Raw genomic sequence first — 20,339 nt, 5'->3', positions numbered from 1 at the left:
GATCAGAAAAAGAAACATTCTATGTTAGAAAAATGGTTACAAGAAAGAAACAAAAACGATACCTCTTGAAAAGACCATAAAGAAGATGTTTTTAAATATAAGTATAAAGTTATGATAACTGTGTTTACATAATCAGCAAGCCTTGAAGAAAAGCAACAATTTTCACAAAGCTTGTTCTGCCATTCCCATATTCATCAGCTCATGATAGAAACTATAGCTATGTTTATAGAAGAACAATTATTATTAAGAAGCTATTCCAGCTTCTGTGGATTTATATTATGTTTGTATTATTTCTAATTCTTGTAATCCCTCATGCCTACAGAAGAAAATTTAAATTCCTTCACTATTTTTACAACACCAGAGTCAGTGCTTCATACTGAAGACAGACTTACAAAATGGACTTAAAAACAGGGCACAAAGTTAGATCTTTCTCCACGTGAAGGCAGTGTGGAGACACTTCATACTGGTTTACCTTTTATGACTGTCTTTTCAGTGTAGCTTCCGGGTTTTTTTTAACAAAGCTGTGATTACTAAATGTTTGACCAAAATTTGTCTACAGCATTCTGATTTTTGTTTTGTCAAATGACATTGCTTAAATAAGTATCCACACGTTATGTTGAGGCAATGGAAGAAAAAAGCTCTAATTAATAATTTTTTAATCTCTGAAATTGTTAATCAGTCAACTGATAAACTTCTTTGCATGATGGAAAATATTTTAAGCACGTAATGTAAAATATCTTCCACCAGATAAAAAAATCTGTCAGATCATATTTCACAATGGAAGAGACAGATGTTTATGCATGGATTGTATCACTATCACAATTACTGCAAGAAATTACATATAATTTTCAACATAAGAAGTCAAAAGGCTAGTGAGGGACAAAAAAATGCCAACCCCCCCCCCCCAAAACTCTAAGTTGCAAAGTGAAGGATAAAGAGGTGAAGGCCTGCAGACAGAGGTTGTGAGATTTAAGGACAAGGCTGAACAGTGATCATATTGATCATGGCAACACCGATGAGGCCTAGAGAAAGATAACTGCACGTATTAGGTGACGTCAAATCGCGATCTACGGGAAAATGTAAAAAGTGAAATTTCAAGGCGAAAGACATGATGGTAATACAATTATATGTAGAATATAAAGGAAACAAAAAGCATAAGGTAGAAAGCTAGAACCATGGAAAGGAAAAGAAATTTCTTTTTTTTGTCTCTAGGAAACAAAATTAAGAAAGAAGCAGTTACTGATGTCTGACAAAGATGGGCACCTGAAACACTGTCTTGACAACCTGTGTTGACAAACATGTTAAAAGAACAAAGAAACCTAGAGGTACTGAAAAATATGCCAATTAAAAAGATCCTCCCTAGACCTGTGAGACCTAATATTAACCCTTGTAAATAAGAAAAAACGTAACGAATTAAGAGATCTCTAGCTACTATAATGAGACAAGGATGGAAAAGAAGAAAATATTTTAGGCTTATTATGGAAAAATAATAGAGGGACAGGATAAGCGAAAATGAAACTTATCAGACCACTAAAATGAAGGTAAAAACACATTCTCAGTTTCTTAAAGCTACACTTCAGTAACAACGTATGTTACAGTGAAAATAGATATGAAATGTTTGAGGTCTCAGTTATTTTGATTCCACATATTTTATATGCCAGAGACAAGGGGGAAAAAAAAAAAAACAACAAAAAACAAACCCTAGAAAATATTTAATTCTCAAAGGTAACAAATGGTCATCATACAGGTATGCAACTTCTTCACTAGTAACTACTTCACAGTGTTATGTGCTGAAATTTACACAACTGTATCCTGAGGACTTCTCCAGCCTGTTAAGAGCCCTCTGGCATAAAACTGCTATTAGTTACTAGGTAGGTAATGGTTGATATTTAGTACTAGTTAATAAGAATTATTTATTTCAGCTTTACCTGAGTAAATAAATGCAGAATTATTTATTCATATGACCTGTGTTCCTAGATTTCAAATAAAATAAATTTTTACTATCATATAAAACCAAAATATTTAGGGACAACCGATTAAGTGCAGTCTAAACTTCAGATTACATTTTGTAAAACAAACACAGGTTTTTGATTTTCTGAATTAAAATGAATACTTTTACAGTGCTGACAACTCAGTAGTGAAGGTATAAAGGTGCAACAGGTACAAAATAGAAAATGCAACTAATCTTCATTGTCAATCAGGAAATGCAAGCAATAAATACAGCCATTTAACTCTGAATATTCAAGTAGATGTCTGAAGATTTTTCAGTGCCATTTATAACAAAAACTACTGATGGAGGTTGTTGATGTTTACTTCTTCATGCTGGCATACAAAAATATAGCTGCAATGTCAAGGAAACAGAAGGTGGGAAAAACTTCAATAAGCATTACAGGCACCAGAACACTTTATAAACAGCAACACAAGACCCATCTGAGGCCCAGCAGAACTATTTTTCCATTTTGATATTTGGGCAACTCAGAATTAAAACCAAGTGTCCAGCGTGCTGCCAAATTTTAGATGTCTGAAACTATGTGGTTTTGGTTTTCTTTCCGCAGGAATACCTATCTTTTCTGGCACTGGCGAGTTGAAAGCATTGCTTCTATTGATCTAAGCTGCAGTGACAAATACTCAGCACTTGTGAAAGTTTTGCCATACGTAGCTCAGTCTACAGGTCTTAAATATGAAACAGGTACCTCAATGAGTATAAAGGGACTTCGTCCACATAAGAATTTTATGGAAGGGGAGAGAGTAGCATTCAGTTCCCTAAGGAGGCAATTCAATCATCTTTTTTTTTTTTCGCTTGAATCAGGATGTGCGCCTTCTAGTCTCCAACTGTATAAAAAAGGAATAGAAAAGAAAGTGTTCTACAAAGCTAGTTTTATTCATTACAAAGCACTAAGAGATTTCTTGTGTGCTATCCATTCAGTGCACTACATGACACAGGAATCAAGTCAAAAGTTCTCTCTCAAATACACAAGGGACCAAAATAAACAAAACAATCATAATCCTGGCACTTCTACTTTTCTAATACTAAATTGAGTGCCTGGGGTACAATCAATATTATTTTGACCTTTTCATGTTGCTTTGTAATTTAGAAAAATCAAACCCTGACTTTCATAATGAAAAGTCGGTACCAACTTGATCAGTGAGGCAGGAATCCCTTCACCAAAATACGTGGCTTAATTATCTGGCTGCAGCAGTGCCTGGTCATCATCCCTGAGGATAAGCCATCACGTGGCACAAGACACCCTGAAAGTTTCTCTGAGATACAGAGATAAAGGGTACTGAGGATCAGAAATCCTTTATCCCCTTCCTGACCCTCACAGACAGACTGTTTCAGAGGGGAGACACTTCAACCTGCGCCTATGTCGAACTCCACCTGGTTCCTCTGTCAGCTTCCTCTACTCAGCGAGGTCTCTTCCTCCTTCCAGCACACAGCCCTACCAGACCACTTCCCACTCTTTTAACTCTGCCGAGCAACAGAAACGGTGATTTTCACAGACTCTGAGGCGGCGCCGGCGCGTTTGCCGGCTCGCCCTCCGCCACACGCCCCCAGCCTTCCCCCCGCCTCACCCCCGCCGTGGGACCGAAGTCCTCTCGGCCCGAGGGAAGCCCTCCCCTTCCCGCCCCGCGCTGAGGCGCGAAGCCGGGCCCGCGGCGCGTCTCCGGCGGGGCGCCTCAGAGGGGGGCCGGCGGGGCCCTCCCGCCGCGGGGGCGGACGCCCGCCAGCCGCTCGGCCGCCAAGCGCCGCTCGGGGGGCGCCTCGGAGCTGCGGAACGCCCGCCCGTGCCGGGACCGCCCCCCGCCGCCGAGGAGCGGAGGCGGCCGCAGGGAACCTCGGGGCTCCGTGGCGGTTGGCAGCGGCCCGTGGCCTCGTCCTGCTCGGCGCCGAGGCCCGGCCGCATGGTAAGGGGAGGGGAAGGGCAGCCCCGCCGGGGCCACTTACCCGGCCGGGCTCGCCCCGCGGCTCCGCGCCCACAGCCCCGGCGGCCGCGGAGCGTCAGTGACTACAGCCCGGAACGGCCGCGCCGCCACATCCGGGGGCGGGGCGGGGGGGAAGGCGGGAACGCACCGGGGAGGCGAACGTGGGGCGCAGCGCCCGGCACGGCCCAGACCGGACAGGAGCCGCCCGCCGAGGTACCCGGCCGCCGCCCCCATGGCGTGTGTCCGCGAGCGCAGGCGGGCTTCCCCCGCCGCAGAGCGGGAGCGGTTCGCTCCCCGCAGCTCCTGCCCGCGGCCGCCGGCGAGCCCGCCGCACCTCCGTGTCGCTTTCCCGCGGGGCCTCCCCTGAGGGGGGGCGGCTTTCCCTCACGGGGGGCGGTGGCAGGGCCGCCGGGGCCCGCTCGGCAGCGGCGCAGAGGCGCAGCCTCCCGCCTCCGGGTGTGTGAGTTGTGCGGAGCCGCGGGGCCTGCCGCGGGGGGGGCTCGGCCCATTGCGGGCCGCGGTGTGGGTCTCTCTGGCGTGCCCCGTTACCGCCATTCAGGTGTCCGGGTGGTGGCAGGCAGTGAGAGCTTCAAACATGGTGCACCGCCATCGGGTTGTGTTGGTTGCTTGCCGTGTGTTTTCCCTTTTTCTGGGAAAAAAGTAGGAAGTACTAGTAAGATCACGCAAGCGACTGATGTATATTTTGTATGTTAATGTTTCCTTTTTATTTGTTTTTCTTGTAACAGATGGCAAGTGGTGGCCAAAAACGGGTAATCCAATTAACTGGATTTAAACAACAAGAGAAGAAGGCACTGCTCAAATTGCTGTTCAAACTGGACTGTGCTTTTTTAGATAATAAGGTATTGTTCACTAAGTACCTGATGGTTAGAGCAGAAAGAAAAAATGGGAGCCTTAGAATAAAAGACTGTGCAGTAGTTTAGAGTTATGTATAATGAGCCAAGGCAGTTAAACAGTTTCAAGTGATGTAAATGTGTTGTTTTGTTTTTGTTTTGTTAGAAATACAGAAAATGTACACATCTTATAGCAAAAAAGCTGTGCAAAAGTGAAAAGTTCTTAGCTGCCTGTGCTGCTGGTGAGTAAAAGTTTTGATGTAAAATTTCATGGGATCATGACATAGGACTGGAAAGGATCCTTAAAAGGTTTCTAGTTACCTGTTTTCATTTCATGAATGAACTGTCTTACAAACCCTCATTCTTCTGGTTCCATTAACCTTGATTTTTAACATAGTACTGGGTTCAACTTCTGATTTACTTCTGTTTGTTTTGGATTTTTTCCTAAATGATATTCCTTTATTTAATCTGTATCTGTTCCCAAACAGAAGGCTTTGTTATATATTAGTTAGAGCATGAAGTTATACCCAAATGGTACTACACCTGTTGTCAGCATCGATTTTTGACACCAAGTTCACACACAACATTCACTGGTAAAGGTTACTGACTGCAAGTTCCTGTTTACGCAGCAAGACAAAATTCCAGGCTTTTGCCATTCTGACACAAGCCTCTGGTCTTTCCTCTTGCTTTTCTTTTACCTAAGGCCTGATGCTGAATCCCATACATAAGCAACTAAAATGCTTTTAGAATGAGAATTCTGTATTTTAGGATTTCTTTATAGAGAGATTACCCGCAAGGATTTTCTGAGTTTAGAAAATGTTGTGGAGTGATGAGATTTCCCAATATCGATCTATTAACTGGTTAAACGTGATCTTTATTTTCCCTGTATCATATTATACCAAAGTGTTAAAGCAATTTTTAGGATGGATGATCTTAAATTTAAGAGATAATGGACAGAAATAACTAAATGTAGATTTGGGTTTAAAGAGATATGTAAATTTCTTGATTTCATATTTGTACTTACATACCATATTAGTAAGCATTTTCAATCATCTATCACTGCTAGAATGTAGATATGTGTGTGTGTGTGTATATATGGATGATTCCTTGTACTAATGTAAAATTCTGATTGCACTCTAATCAAAAAGGAAATCGACCAAAAGTTCTCACGAGGGAAACAATATTAAAATGCATATAGACTTGTGGCATAGCACTTCATTTTAATTGCTAGATACCTCTGAGTTACTGTTTTCTTGCTTTTTGGGATTTAAAACATCTGGAGATGTTTTCTTGAACTGAGTGGAAATGATACATGTAGTGTCCACATGGCAATGCAAAACTCTGTCATGTTTCTATACTGACAAATCTTCCCGCATACCATCTAGTACTTTTTAATCCTGGAACAGGTGCTATTTTTGCATAATCATTGCTCTTGCCCTTTATGACAGAGAGAATGTGTTCATTCCTACTGCAGTTTTTCCCAAGTAAGTGCAAAAGATCCTGTTTAAACCCATTTAGAACTCCCCAGAGGTGAACACAAATACTAACAAGGATGCTGGTCTTTATGGTCTTCCTAGCTGACAGAAGTTTTGAGATGGAAACTTTGAAATGAAAGTGATTTTAACATACAGATTTTGCACAGCTTACCTTTTCCAGTCATAAGTCTACTGGTACCTATGCTAGGTTATGTAGAAGTACCATCTGTGCTCCTGTACTGAGACATTTTGCCAGTCAACCCTGCTGTTCTGTGAAACCAATTAGGTTCCCACAATTCAAGTCAATTTCTCTTACAGTATCTTCTGTAGGTAGTGTTTCAATACAGGAGCAGGCTACTAACCACAGCTCTTGACCTGAACCTGTAAGAAGAGAGAGACTGAGAGAAAGGGGAAGATCATTACATACAGTATCAAAAGCATACATGCAGAAGATGAAAGAGGAGAGGCGGAGGAGGTGGAGCCAAGGGATGAGAGAAAAGGATGTTAAAAGAAGAAAGGGGAAAGACAAAAGTCTAAAACCATGTCCCCCTAATATTGGTATTCACTGCACTTGCAGTGCCAGTAATATTAAGAATATATAAAAGAAACAGCTTACATGCTAAAACTTCCATTCATCTTTTTAATCATTGGTGGTAAAATATTTCTTCAATTTACTACATTTTAGTACATTTGTAGAAGTGTCAAATGATATTAAAATTAAAGGATTAAGCTAGGTCTGTGGAAGTCATAAGAACAAAATCTGGGAAGCTGAAAAATTCCATATGCAGGTTTTTGAGGAGGTAGACAAGTATTTTATCTAGGAAGAGTAAAAAGGTACTTCATCATTAAAAGAAAACAAAACGATCACTTTCAGTGGCATTGTGAGTTTTCTGATTTTAAAGTGTGAAGAGGAGAACTTGTAGTAGGAAGAAGTTTTTTAAATGGTACTTGTAATTCCAGCTTTTATTTGCACAAGAAAGGTTGAAGTTAATTTTATATTAGGTCTTCAGTTGATTGCTGTTTGTCTGCACAAAAAATCTTTTGTGGTTGACAGTTCATTTGCTTTTTAGGAAAGTGGATACTAACTAAGGAGTACATAATTAATAGTGCCGAAAGTGGCAGATGGCTTGATGAAACAACGTACGAATGGGGATATGAAATTGAAAAAGACACCCATTATTCACCTCAAATGCAATCTGCACCTAAAAGATGGCGCGAAGAACTGACACACTCTGGTGCACCAGGGGCCTTCCACAGATGGAAAGTTGTCCTTCCTGATAAGGAAGGCGATAAACGAATGGCGTCTATTAGAAGGTAGGAGGATATGTCTTAAATAATGAACAATGGAACACTTATTGTATGGTTGAACACATTTTTATTCTTCCATCCCACTAATTTTGTCCGTAACAACCTCCAGCTCTTCAAACTCTGAATTGTTTTCATTAATGTACTTCCATACGTTTTATAATAAAATGACCTTAAATCTTTAACGTCACCACTTTTCTTGCTTTCTTCTAGTATAGTGTCAAAAAAACCCACGCATTCTCATATGTTTGCATCTTCTGTTTACAGAAACTTTCTTCCTAAGGCAAGATACATAGGCTTATGTTTTTTATGGGTAATCGTTTATTTTGTGTGGTTGTTACATGCAAAAGGTAGCTGAACAGGATACATTATTTTCCTTGGGTGACTGACCCGAGCCAGCTGTGAGCTGTGTCTTATGGGTCTGGGCCACACTGTGACTGACCTGATCATTTTTTCTGTCATATCTATGCAACAGCTTCTTGTAGCTCTGAAGACCTGATTTCTACTGTAGCAGATGTTTCTGATACAATGTAAATACAGATAGTTCAGAAGGGAAAGGACAAAAGTATAAAGGAAAAAGAGAGAAAAGGAAGACAACTGAAGTGCAAGAATTCTGGGTCTGCCTCCCCCGCTGCCCATACACTTCCTGCACATTTGGATTCCATAGTTCAAGTACTAAATTGAATCACAAACAGAGCATATTAAGTAATGTTGGGTGGGAGTGTTGATCTGCTTGAGGGTAGGAAGGCTCTGCAGACAGGTCTGGACAGGCTGGATTGATGAGCCAAGGCCAACTGTATGAGGGTTAACAAGGCCAAGTGTCGGGTCCTGCACTTGGGTCACAACAACCCCATGCACCACTACAGGCTTGGAGAAGAGTGTCTGAAAGCTGCCTGGTGGAAAAGGACCTGGGGGTGCTGATCAACAGCTGGCTGAACATGAGCCAGCAGTGTGCCCAGGTGGCCAAGAAGGCCAACAGCATCCTGGCGTGTATCAGAAATAGTGTGGCCAGCAGGACAATGGAAGGGATCATCTCCCTGTACTCGGCACTGGTGATGCCGCATCTCGAATACCGTGTTCAGTTTTGGGCTCCTCGCTACAGGAAAGACATTGAGGTGCTGGAGAGAGTCCAAAGAAGGGCAATGAAGCTGGTGAAGGGTCTGGAGCACAAGTGTGATGAGGAGTGGCTGAGGGACCTGGGGGTGTTTAGTCAGGAGAAAAGGAGGCTGAGAGGAGACCTTATCGCTCTCTACAACTACGTGAAAGGAGGTTGTAGCGAGGTGGGGTTCGGTCTCCTCTCCCAAGTAACAAATGATAGGACAAGAGGAAACGGCCCCAAGTTTTTCCAGGGAAGGTTTAGATTGGATATCAGGAACAATTTCTTCACAGAAAGGATTATCAAACATTGGAATGGGCTGCCCAGGGAAGTGGTGGAGTCACCATCCCTGGAGGTATTTGAAAGCGTTGTAGCTGTGGTGCTTAGGGACATGGGTTAGTGGTGGGCTTGGCAGTGCTGGGTTAATGGTTGGACTCAGTGATCTTGAAGGTCCTTTCCAACCAAAAAAATTCTATGATTCTATGATTCTAATGTTTTCTTCTGGTACAGTGAAAGCAAACATCCCCTGACACTGTTTTAGAGTTTTACGTTCATTGCAGGAGCAGATACAGTCCTGCTGTCGTCTCTGTTGAAATCCTGGTTAGGAGTACTTCTCAGGTCTGGGCATGCCACGGATGCACAGGCAAGAAGGGAAGTGCACTTTGATTGATCATGGTACAGGGCTTCAGGCCTGTTTGTCTGCAGTTCATAAAGACAAAGTGAGGTGTAGCTGAAGTTAGCATCTTCTGATGTTGCCAACTGAAGACATTCAAAGTATGCTATATTCTTGGCTGAGTGGAAGAGTTTACTATATGCTGTCTTGCAGATAGTTGCACTCATCCTGCTACACTTGTGAAAAATGGTGTTTCTTTTTCTGTAAAAAATGCTTGTGCAGATCTTCATGATAACGCTATTGAAATGCTGTCTTGCAGAACTCTCTGTTTGCAATAGAAATAACATTTAACAACTACATCAGCAAGACAGGTGAACAGGCAGTTTTGTGGAAGTAATCTCTTTTTCCAGACTATTTCCCGTACACCAACACAGGGATCCTTTTACTTAGTCAGAAAACACTGAAAGGTAGATATTTTTTGTCTCCAGGAAGTACTGTCTTCAGTATAAAGGCCACTGTAGCTTTGTGGAAAGATTGATTTTTCTCTAACATTTACAACACTGTGCATTTTTTCCCCTTCCATGCTTTCCCTGCCTTTAGTTCCTAGCTGTTGGATGAGTAAGTGTGTGAGACCAGCATCTTTTTCTTTTTACATAACTGGATTATGAAAAATAAAACATATATCCAGCATGTCAAGAGACCTTATTTCTTCCACTATTTTTTTGTCTGGCATCATTTCTAAAAGATAGGAATAGTTGCAACAGTACAACTCTGGAATTTGCCCCTGTGGAAACTCTCACATGTAATGGTGTCCCAAAGACAAACAAATCTTCTCTGTGTATGAAATTGGACAGCATCAAATGCTGTAAATTACTCCAAAATGAAGACAAAAAGTGTATTTGCATTATGAAAGTATCATGCTACAGTTCAAAAAAGCAGTGTTCCATTTTTGGTAAACCACTTAATTTATTGTAAAACTTAATTGAAAGATCATTGTCATTGTGGGGGACATAATGCAATAAATTATAGCTGCTGTCACCAAATTTGATCTTTGAAAAAGTGCACAGGTAAAGCTTTCTATTAGATATATAGGAGGAGTACATTGATTTTAATTAATAGTGTTAAATTTTGAAGGGAAGAATGTCTTGTTAAGTGGGTTCTTTCCTTTTCTGAAGGCTATGAAGCACCCTTTTATCCTCCTAATGAAGGTTGGGCAGCAGCATATGTCTAGAACCCTTATTCTCTTGCACTTGCATGCTTGTAGTTTATGAATGATAATGTAGCTTTAGGCAGTATTAACATAATGCAGTAAATACATCTTTCCAAATATGTTTATTTAGAGTTCTTCAAGCTGGAAAGGCAACCATATATTCATCTCAAATGGCAGAGCACAATATAACTCATATATTCATCAATAATAAAATTCTTCCTATGCAAAACAAAAAAAGTCTGTCTGAAGCTCGATACTACCCTTTGCAATACCTAGGAGATTACCTTTTTGAGGTAAGTAAATCAAAAACGTGTCTAAAATCAGTTTCTCATTGTCATTGTTAGCAATTTATGTCAGGTTTACAGATTACTGTAAATAATGTGGTATTAATAATAGAGGGGAATATGATCAGCCTGAATATTTTATAATTTGATTAAAAGTAATACAACTTCCTAATTCTGGGACTGTTTATTCAAGAGAAGAGAAGGCTCATGAATGTATATAAATACCTGAAGGGAAGGTGCAAAGAAGACGGAGCCAGGCTGTTTTCAGGGATGCTCCGTGACTGGACAAGAGGGAATGGGCATAAACTGTCTGAAAGTCAGGAAACACTTTTTTTTTTGCCGTAAGGGTGATGGAGCACTGGAACAGGTTGCCCAAAGAGGCTTTAGAGTCTCCATCTTTGGAGATATTCAAAAGCCATCCATGGCATGGTCCTGGGCAGCTGGCCCTAGGTGGCCTTCCTTGGACTAAGGGTTTGGACCAGATGTTTTTCAGAGATCCCTTCTGACTTCAACCATTCTGTGATTCTGTAACAGAAAAGTTGCCTTTCCAAAAGCAGTGTTTTGTTTCAGACCAGAAGAAATAACACCAAGGAAGCATACATTATTTCTTCTACCTCTTCATGTTCTTCCTTGGCTCCTGCTTTGTCCTACTATTACTACAAAAAATAATTAGACTTCAGGAGGAAGTTCCAGTGTAGGTGACCATCAACTAAACAGTTGTTCACAAAATACCAAGAAAAAAAAGTTGTTTTTCATTCTCTCTATTTGGTAAGGATTTCAAATGTGTGTATGTATGTATCTATCTGTCTACTTATGTATGTGAATATGTATTTTTTTTTTTACTGGGTTTGGCACACACCATTAAGCTGTACTGTAATGGTACCTTCATGCTTCAAGATCAATGTAATAACTTCTTTAGTAAACTGACCTCAATTATTCTATCTTTTTTTCAACGCTATAGATAGACTGTGGTAAAATAGTCTGTACTTTATTTTGTTAAAATTGAGATTCTTAACTCAAAATCCATTTGTTAGCTGTCCTTCATGACTGGGAAGACTGGTGGTTGCAATGTGAATTTCCTAAGGGGACTGCGTACTAGGCAAAGGAAATTCACTCAGACTGTTTCTGTGCTAGGAATCTAACGCAAGCTAGTCACCTATATTCACTTTTCAATCAATGCACTGAGCCTGATGCTGCAAGAATTAGAATTTCCCAGAGTAGTTGTATGACCTGCTATCTGAGTATACCTTTAACTCTCCATTACTGTAGAAAGATCATTCAGTACTTGTAGACAATATTAAATAAAATGAAAATAAACTAAAGGATTCTATAAGCAACCAGCAACTCTATGAGAATAGATTAGCATGCCAAGAAGACTTGTTAAGACAGTCTCATATACCAACAGTTTATATACTGCAATGCTTCTCCATTTGCAGATCTCTCATCAATGGAGTCAGAAGGGACGTAATTGTCTGCATTTCAGAAAAATGTTAGAGTCCTTACAACTCAAATCACATGATGCTCATGTGCAAAGACTAGATTCAACTTTGTCTCCTTCCATGTTAGAAAACCTGTCGCCGTTTATGACAAAACTTCTTTCTCTTTTACTAGGCAAAAGTGTTAAGTTCTTGAGAATGCAAGCTCTGTATTTCTTGGTTGGTAGAAGAGGATTTTTCAAAGTCTGTGTAATAGCTTTATTCTGTTAACTAAACTAGAACATGAGGGAGTACATCATCAGAGCCACTAAGACACAAGGACTTGGATGGACCTTATTTGAAGAGAGAAGCCATGCTAAAAGTCATCATTCCAGAGAGACAGTCTTTTGTTGGAATGGCTGGTGATGAGGCATCCAGTGCAATATCAAATGGTTCAGAGTGTTAAGTTTACGATTTAGCTCCAAAATTGGATCAGGAGTTAAATTTACAGTGATGCAGAAGATAAGGCAGAGCAAGAAATTATTTCTCTTTCCATCTGAACTATGAGGGCACATGTCACTGTTCAGTGAATTTTCTTGTATGTGTGGAATTCAGTAGAACTAGAATTTTTCCTTACTATTTCCTGAGAGAGAGATGCCTCATGATTCGTAGTTGTTTGCTCACCAGATGCCTTATTCACCATTGGGTCAGATGCACTATTCAGAACTTTATAGCATTTTGACCTGAAACTGCCCAAAGGACTCAGAAGATTCTTTTAGTCTTGTAGTTCCTCAGGCTGTGGGATGATTCTAGTCAACTGCTAATTGAAAGTATTACCTTTGCAAGCAAGTAGGAGCTAAAAGTCTGTTTGTTACTATGAATAACCTACTTCATTTGAAAATGCTTTGGATTTCTCAGATCAAGGCATATACTTTGGTCTTCCTGTTTTAATGAGCAGTAAAGCTGTTACAGAAGGGTGAGAAGAGGGTTGAAAGGTCTTAATGTTTACACCCTGAATAAAACACACATCAACGTGGGATCTCAGTCTAGTGCTTACTCTCTTAATGAAACTTGTTCAGGGAAACTGTTCTCTATTACACCTTTCAGCTAAGAGAGACATTTGCATTTAAGAGAGGAACGAGTGTCAAGTTTTTATGGCTACCTCACCTTTTATTGATGTCTATAAGAATAACATGTTTCTTGCTATGCACCCTGAATTCCTCCCAGGTGTGATAACAGGTTTTCATCTTAACCAGTCCATTAACTTGCATGTATCTTATTTTCTAAGATTTCATTAACATAACTCACCTCAGAGGCCAAGAGAGCATTAGCTTTCTATTTAAATGCATCTAAAGAACTCAGAAAGCTGTCAGGATTCCTCGTTTCTTAAAAGGAAAAGAATACATAGGCAATCAAATTACAACACTTGTCCAAATGTAATATATCCAAAGAATGTTATGGACATGCTCTTTTCTCTCCCTCCCAGAAGTATTTGGCACATAATTCATTACGACATTCCAACTTCATAAATTTGTAGTCCCGCTATTCTACTGCTACTTCTAGCGAAAAGAAATACCCCTCTTTCTCCTCTAAACACCCACATATATCTCCAGACGCTGAATTCAGCAAAACAGTATTATATTCATTTTTTTCAGTGGAACTGCACTGACATTCAGACTATTCTTGCTGTGATTTTTTTTGAACCAAGTCTTCACTGCATGTTTGTATTTCAGTATCTGTTCTTAAAATCTCAACCTCATAAGCCTAGTGTTAAAATACTGTGTGAGATTGTCGTGATTTGATCCTGCAAGGTGTCAAATGTATTGGGTTCAAGATATTAAAGCAAATGCCTGATTTTAGGGAGCTAGTCTCAAATTTAAATAGAGACTTTAACTGCTTTGTTGGATGCATGCTGTAATTCATAAAATTTTGCCAAGATGGTACTATAAGTTGCTTGAATGTTAAGTATTTTTATAAGCATGTTGAAAATAGCGTGCAGGAAGTGTTAGAAGTAAAGACTAGTTATTGCATCAGAGTTCAGTTATCCCTGGCTCATTGAAAGCTATTTAAAGCTCTTTTCAAGTTACCAAAAGTACTTAACTGTCTCCTGTAATGTGCAACAAACTCAGTATTTGTTTGGAAATGTAGTTATGCATATGCCAAATACTTTTGGTTTGAATTATGCATTTAAGGGAAAATCTGACAACAGGATAAAACGTGCAGTGTTTGAAACTTTATCTTGAAAACTTAAAAGTATAAACTGTTCATGACTTGCATCTTATGACTGCATGCACTAGTGTGGTTTTTTGCCTACTTTTATTTCTCATATTTCCCATAGTTTATTCACCCATCAGATTTAGGTGTTTGAATTAGAAGGCAAGCTGCTCCCAGGCTTCCAGACCTGCTCCCAATAAAAAATGGCCGTCAGTACTGTCACCAAGGGGAGCACTTCACCTGTATCTACATTCTTAACTCATCAGACTGCAGGAGGAGGCTGGTTTTGTAGCTATATATGTATTTGCCTAAAACAAAGGTGGCTTTTTATTCTTAGTCTATGTATCTTTGATGCAAAGCATACATTGAAACTCTTATTGAAAAGTGTTGTTCTCCTATCCTGAAATAACTTTAAAATATTTTTTTGTAGTTATATTTCACTAACAAAAATTATCTTGTGTCTTTGCTGAGAGTCTTTTCAGAATGAGTTGGAAACCAGTCTGAGAAATATTTCCTCATTCCCTGTGCTGAAGAAATAGCTGGAAACGATAGGTAGACTTGGAGAATAAATAAAAAAAAAAAACAAAAAACAAAACAATAAAAAAAGAACTTTTTAATTTTTAAATTGCTAGTGTAGTTCAGGCTTAGGCAAGAAGTGAAAAGATTTCATTGTAGTGGCCTTTCTAAAATGAGTGCATGGTCATAGTCAAAATGATGAAAAAATGACTTAAAAAATCCTTACTACATTTTTCATTAATTGAAAGGGTGTGGGCTTTGGTTTTAGTTTTTGAAAAGTCCAAATAGAGAATACATTATGGAAACACAGCTCTTGTTTCAGCCATAGGGATTGAGTCAAAGTCAGTTAGGAAAATAATTATGGGGAAGCATATGTTGATAATTCCTATGCTATTGCTTCCTACAACATCAGTGGTTTGTTTCCAAACCACCAGCTGTTTATCTGGCACATAATGCAGAGCTTTGAACAATTACATAAGCATGCATATGCACACAAGGGTTTACAATAGAATATATAGCAAGATTTAGCACATAAAACTGGTTTAGAGCATTAGCTTTGAAACTAAAAAAAAGTATTTTTTTTCTCTGCACAGAATGAAATACAAAATACGGAAGATATCCAAATGAACCGTTTCCTCGCTTCACAAGAAACAGAGCAAATCATGTCTGACATGCAGCTTGCTGAAATGAAAAATGCTGTTATAAAACATATGTATTTCGCTGTGGTAGGTAACAATCAGTTAATGCTTTCTTAGCGTAAAATGTATATTATTAAATTTATCTTTCATTATAGTGCTGAGCTAATAAAGTAGATATTTTAATGTCTTTTGAAATAGTGATAATGCCTTTTAACCTGCAATGTGTAATAATCCCGTGTTTACTACATCTACCATTAGTTAAAATATGATTTAGTAGTGGTAATTGGTAGCCATGTGTGTGTGTAAGACATGGTGTACTACTTGAAATCTCAGTGTAATATGTGAGATAAGTAGTAGCTAATATTGTTCCAACAAAATGTCATTGCATTACAGTCTTTCTATGACTTTCTTGTTATCTAGCTGAATTACACTAAGACATTTTTAAAACTAACCATATCCATATCAGTATTTTGTTGATTCATACAAATGTGTTTTATTACAAGTGAAAAATAGAGCTAAATGCACTCCTTTGTTTTAATGTTGTCACATACCTAATCCTGATATATGTGCTGCATTAGTAATTAAAAATATTATTTCATATCTAGAAAAAAATCTAATTACTTTGAGTTAGGATATATTATCTCTGTAGGTTACAGTGATGCAGGTGATGGTGTGTAAGTATTTTTGTGGGAGGTTGCTTACGTGAAGCACTATGATTTTGTAACTGCAACATCAGGTCCTCTATGTATATAACTATAAGTTCTTAGTAGCAAAAGAATTAGAATTTTTAAGTCCTCAGCGTGCATAACGTTTAAACATGAGATTAACAAGTAGAAGACTCATGCTGCTTAAATCTATGCACCTTCAAATGCTGCCTCTTTTATCAGTGACACATTTTATCAAGGCTATACCCTCCAGACCTTTAAAAAATACGTCTTTGACTTTTCATGTATACTACAAACTACAAATGCACTTCTTATCAGATTAACTTTCCCTCAAACTATTATGTAGTTATGTGCAGATGGAATAATCATAATGCTAAAGAGAATCTCTCCTAAAAGACTTTTTTGGTAATGTGTATGAGTAAGATCGTAACACTAGGCCATAACTAAATATAGTGATAATAGTAATACATTTTTGCACCTACTGCCATATCTTCACATTATAGGTAACTTGGAAGAAGAATCCGAAGTTTTCATTTTGCCATAGAAAAACTGAAAACAATATTTTTTTAATGTGGTTAAATGGACCAAATATAGTAAAACTGTCCTTACATAGCAACCACATAAATAAGAAACAGAGAAGAACAGGAAAAATGGGGAGAAAAGTTGCCTGTATTATTTTCCTTTTAGTTCACTAATCCTCTATTTCATAATTTTGCCATCCCAATATTAAAAAGATAAATATAAATAGATTGCTATGTTGAATGTTTTGCTTGAACTGTGTTTAACAAAAGTTGCCATTTTGGGGGGTTTATACAGTATTTATTGAGTATGTTTATTGGTATCCAGTGTGCAGGTTGACTTTGTCCTGTTTCACAGGCTGTTCAGCACCGGTGTGCTCAAAAAGACCAGCTGAATAAATGCAATCCAGAGGTAAGGATTCTCACAAAGAGGGCATGTTTCTTATATGGAATTTTATTATGAAGTTAGGCAAACATACTTTCATAGTGAAATTACCTATTGAAGGAACTTGTAAAATATTTATGTTATCCAAAAGTCTAATAAAATTATTGAGAGTTACAGAGCATCATTGGAATATTGTTGAATTTTGTTTGTTCCTACAACGCATTCAGTAGTGTCCCCTTTATTACAAAGAAACTCTGTAATAGTTCTGGTTAAGAGAACTTTACCTCTTAGTGTTACAAGAAAAGAAACAAAGATGCCCTAATGTGATTTAGAGCATCTTAAATTATTCAAGCACTGTATTTATGCAGTAGCAATAAAGAGAAAGTATACACAACTTTTTGCAGTGCTCACCTGTTTTTGCTAGTAGGGACAGACTTTAGCTAAAGGTTGTCTCACTGTAAAAAGAAACAGTAGTTGTTCTTATAGCATAAGCCTTCATCATCATCATGCAGGTTTCAGAGTAGGATGAAGCACAGATTGCAAGTAGAATACATTATGTTTTCCAGTCCTGTTTTCATAATTACTTTGACTTAATTTCTGGGGGTTTTTTTGGTACCATTTAGCTAATTTCTCATTTTTCTTCCCATTAAGCCAAATATATGGCATAAATCAGGTACAGGTCAGCAGCAGGTTTTATTAAGTCTTTGTGATATCTTAAGTACATAAATACTTCCAAAATTTTCCCTTTTCTGTCTATAATACTAAGCATAGATCTTTAAATAATGTTGAAACATTACCTCTTAGTAGTTAAAAAGCATTACACATAGTAGCTATGAGCTACTGTACTCTATATGGTAACTTGCGTTATTTAAAAGTTAAAATGGGAAACACTTAAAGGATATCTATTAGCTTCCTGTATTTCTCGGTAGCTGAAGATTTGGTATCTTCATGAGCTGTACGACATAAATAGTTACTTGATTTATAAATGAGGTCCCAGTCTGATAAAATGAGCTCTCAGGCTTCACAGAAATCTCTTTTTATTTGATTCTTTCTATTGACACAATAAGGAAAGGAGGAGAAAAATATTTTTAAAATATGAGCACTAAAATGCTGAGCACTAAAATGCCTTTGTCATTGTCCAACACTACCATTAATGGGCAAAATGCTGTCTGCATTTCTGTTACTAAACAGATTGGCACTGAAATTTAACTTTAATGCTTAGTCTATTGAATTTATAAGAAAAAAAAACTTTACCTTTCTTAACACATGTAAGGCGAAATTGTTATTCTGCTGTCTTAATAGTAATGTAATTTTTTGTCCAGAAATTTTAAGCCTAATTCTAATACTTTTGTTATGCATGACCTGCCACTCTCTTTTATTGCTTTGTGGAATATCCATTGCTAGCCTTTGCATCTGATGTGGGACTTTTATAGGCAGTGTATTCATGGCTTTTAGAAACAGCTCCAATAAAGATTTCCAATACTACTTGTGAAGTAAAATAAAACCTATGAACTAAATTAACAGATTAGAACTACATACTATATTCAGTCATCTCAGTTTGCATCTGCTAGGAAGGCTTAAGTGTTCTATTACCTATCTTCTTCCCTAAAATATTTATTTCTCTTTTGTCAGCTTCTCTTCCACATTAAGCAGTATAAAACAGAATTTATTGTCTGTGGACCTTCATTTTTCATTTGTTTCTGCTTAAAGTTTTAATGGTTGTACCAGCAGTGCTTCACAAGAAACTGCTAGTTCCTCATCAGCCAGAATACGAGCCAGTGCAGCTTTGTACAGCTTATTGAATATTAAGGCCCCAGAAAAGGTGTCTCCTGATGCTGAAAAAAGTTCATCACCTCAGTTTTCTATCATCCTTCCTTACCCCTTACAAGTAAGCTGAAAACCAGTTCTCCACATCCTCCTTATTGTGAATGTAATGCAAAAGGCCTCACGTCTCCCAAAACAGCTTTGTTTCCATGTACTTCCCAAATAATGTATCCATGTTACTGTTTCTTCTAGTACCAGAATTTTCAAGAGATGCAAGTTTCAATCTCAATACAAAAAGACAGATGCTGGTACAATCACCAGATGAGGGCCAGTAGTAACATGCTTGTACATACACAATATACTGAGTCACCTTCGCACATCTTAAATCCAGGCAACAGAGAAGTTGTTCTTTGACTGCCATTAAACAGTTTGTGGTTGCTCTTTAGATGTGCTGTTTGCATATAATTAACATTACAAAAGTATGAATGCAATCATTATTTCCAAAGGAAATAATGTGAAGATTTTAATAGTGCATGTATGAATGAGAAAATTGAAATAAATGTGAGTTGCAAACACCAGATGCACAAAGACTTGATTATAAGAAAATTGTCTAGATGAGTAGCTTTATTTATTGTTAATATATCAATGGCATACATTAGGAATCCGAGAAATGAAACATTTCTAGAGAAACTAAATATCTAATGCTAAGGTGGAGCTCATTCACTGAGACTTTGGCTGTGATTCAACTATGATTATCATTTCTTTCAGAAGTTTTTTCAGGTTTGACCTGAGCTCCCAATGTTTTTATTTTATTACTGAAACATTTTTGGAAACTTATTTCACTCATAGCAGTGTACTCTGTAGACCTCAAAACCACAACTGGACTCAAAGCGTCTGTTAATTTAAATTTTAAACTAATTTTCAAACAATGGGTAGTATATCTTGAGTAGCTTTTTCTAACTTACATTAGGATCCAGGTTTTTTGGCAGAGATCATAAAGTCTGCAAGTTGTTAGGGACTAAATAATAAATCTATGTAGTTGTATAATTCCCAGCAGTCCAGTCAGTGATCTTCCTGGCTCTGCTTCTCTCAGTTGTGACTCCCTGTCCCAGTTTCTTTGAATTTACCACAGCCTCAGGCAGTGTGGTCAGGCAAAATCGCTGGATTTTGAAAGAGAAGTTATCAGGCAGAGGGAAGCTGTGCTTCAGCTAGCAGTGTGGTTGCAACTGGTTTGTGCATCTTAGCTTTGGCTTGAACCTGGACTAGAGGAAAGATGTAAAGAACAATGTAACTAAGATCCTCAATAGCCTCTCTTCGGTATCGTTAATCTGTGGAAATAAAGGTTTGGAAAGCTGAGAGTACAGTCAGTAACAGGAAAATTGCAGGGCAGATACAGCATTTCATGAAAGTTATTAGATCCTTCTGGGTCCTCTGAAAGCTTGCAAAGTTAAGTGTTTTGTTGTCAT

At 38.4% G+C, this 20,339-nt stretch overlaps 2 protein-coding genes across 3 annotated transcripts in view; one reads left to right on the top strand and one right to left on the bottom strand.

The window, feature by feature from the left end:
* KIAA0825 (KIAA0825 ortholog) overlaps window positions 1-4,028 on the bottom strand; it is a 254,030-nt gene extending 250,002 nt beyond the window's left edge. The window contains exon 1 of the mRNA XM_068423333.1: window positions 3,947-4,028. The gene's annotated coding sequence lies outside the window, so the exon portion shown is untranslated. The remainder of the gene's footprint in view (window positions 1-3,946) is intronic.
* Window positions 3,835-20,339, top strand: part of SLF1 (SMC5-SMC6 complex localization factor 1) — a 40,788-nt gene continuing 24,283 nt past the window's right edge. The window contains exons 1-7 of one of the 2 annotated variants that reach the window (XM_068423334.1): window positions 3,835-3,906; window positions 4,671-4,784; window positions 4,942-5,017; window positions 7,321-7,564; window positions 10,605-10,767; window positions 15,497-15,628; window positions 17,083-17,136. In XM_068423334.1, the coding sequence (XP_068279435.1) occupies window positions 3,904-3,906; window positions 4,671-4,784; window positions 4,942-5,017; window positions 7,321-7,564; window positions 10,605-10,767; window positions 15,497-15,628; window positions 17,083-17,136 (786 nt within the window). In that variant the 5' untranslated portion in view covers window positions 3,835-3,903. Of the gene's footprint in view, window positions 3,907-4,067; window positions 4,138-4,670; window positions 4,785-4,941; window positions 5,018-7,320; window positions 7,565-10,604; window positions 10,768-15,496; window positions 15,629-17,082; window positions 17,137-20,339 lie in introns of those variants that run through there. The other variant, XM_068423335.1, reaches the window with a different exon arrangement.

Source organism: Nyctibius grandis, chromosome Z (assembly GCF_013368605.1).
Source record: "Nyctibius grandis isolate bNycGra1 chromosome Z, bNycGra1.pri, whole genome shotgun sequence".
Lineage (NCBI taxonomy): Eukaryota > Metazoa > Chordata > Aves > Nyctibiiformes > Nyctibiidae > Nyctibius > Nyctibius grandis.
This window is presented reverse-complemented; position numbering and strand designations above follow the sequence as displayed.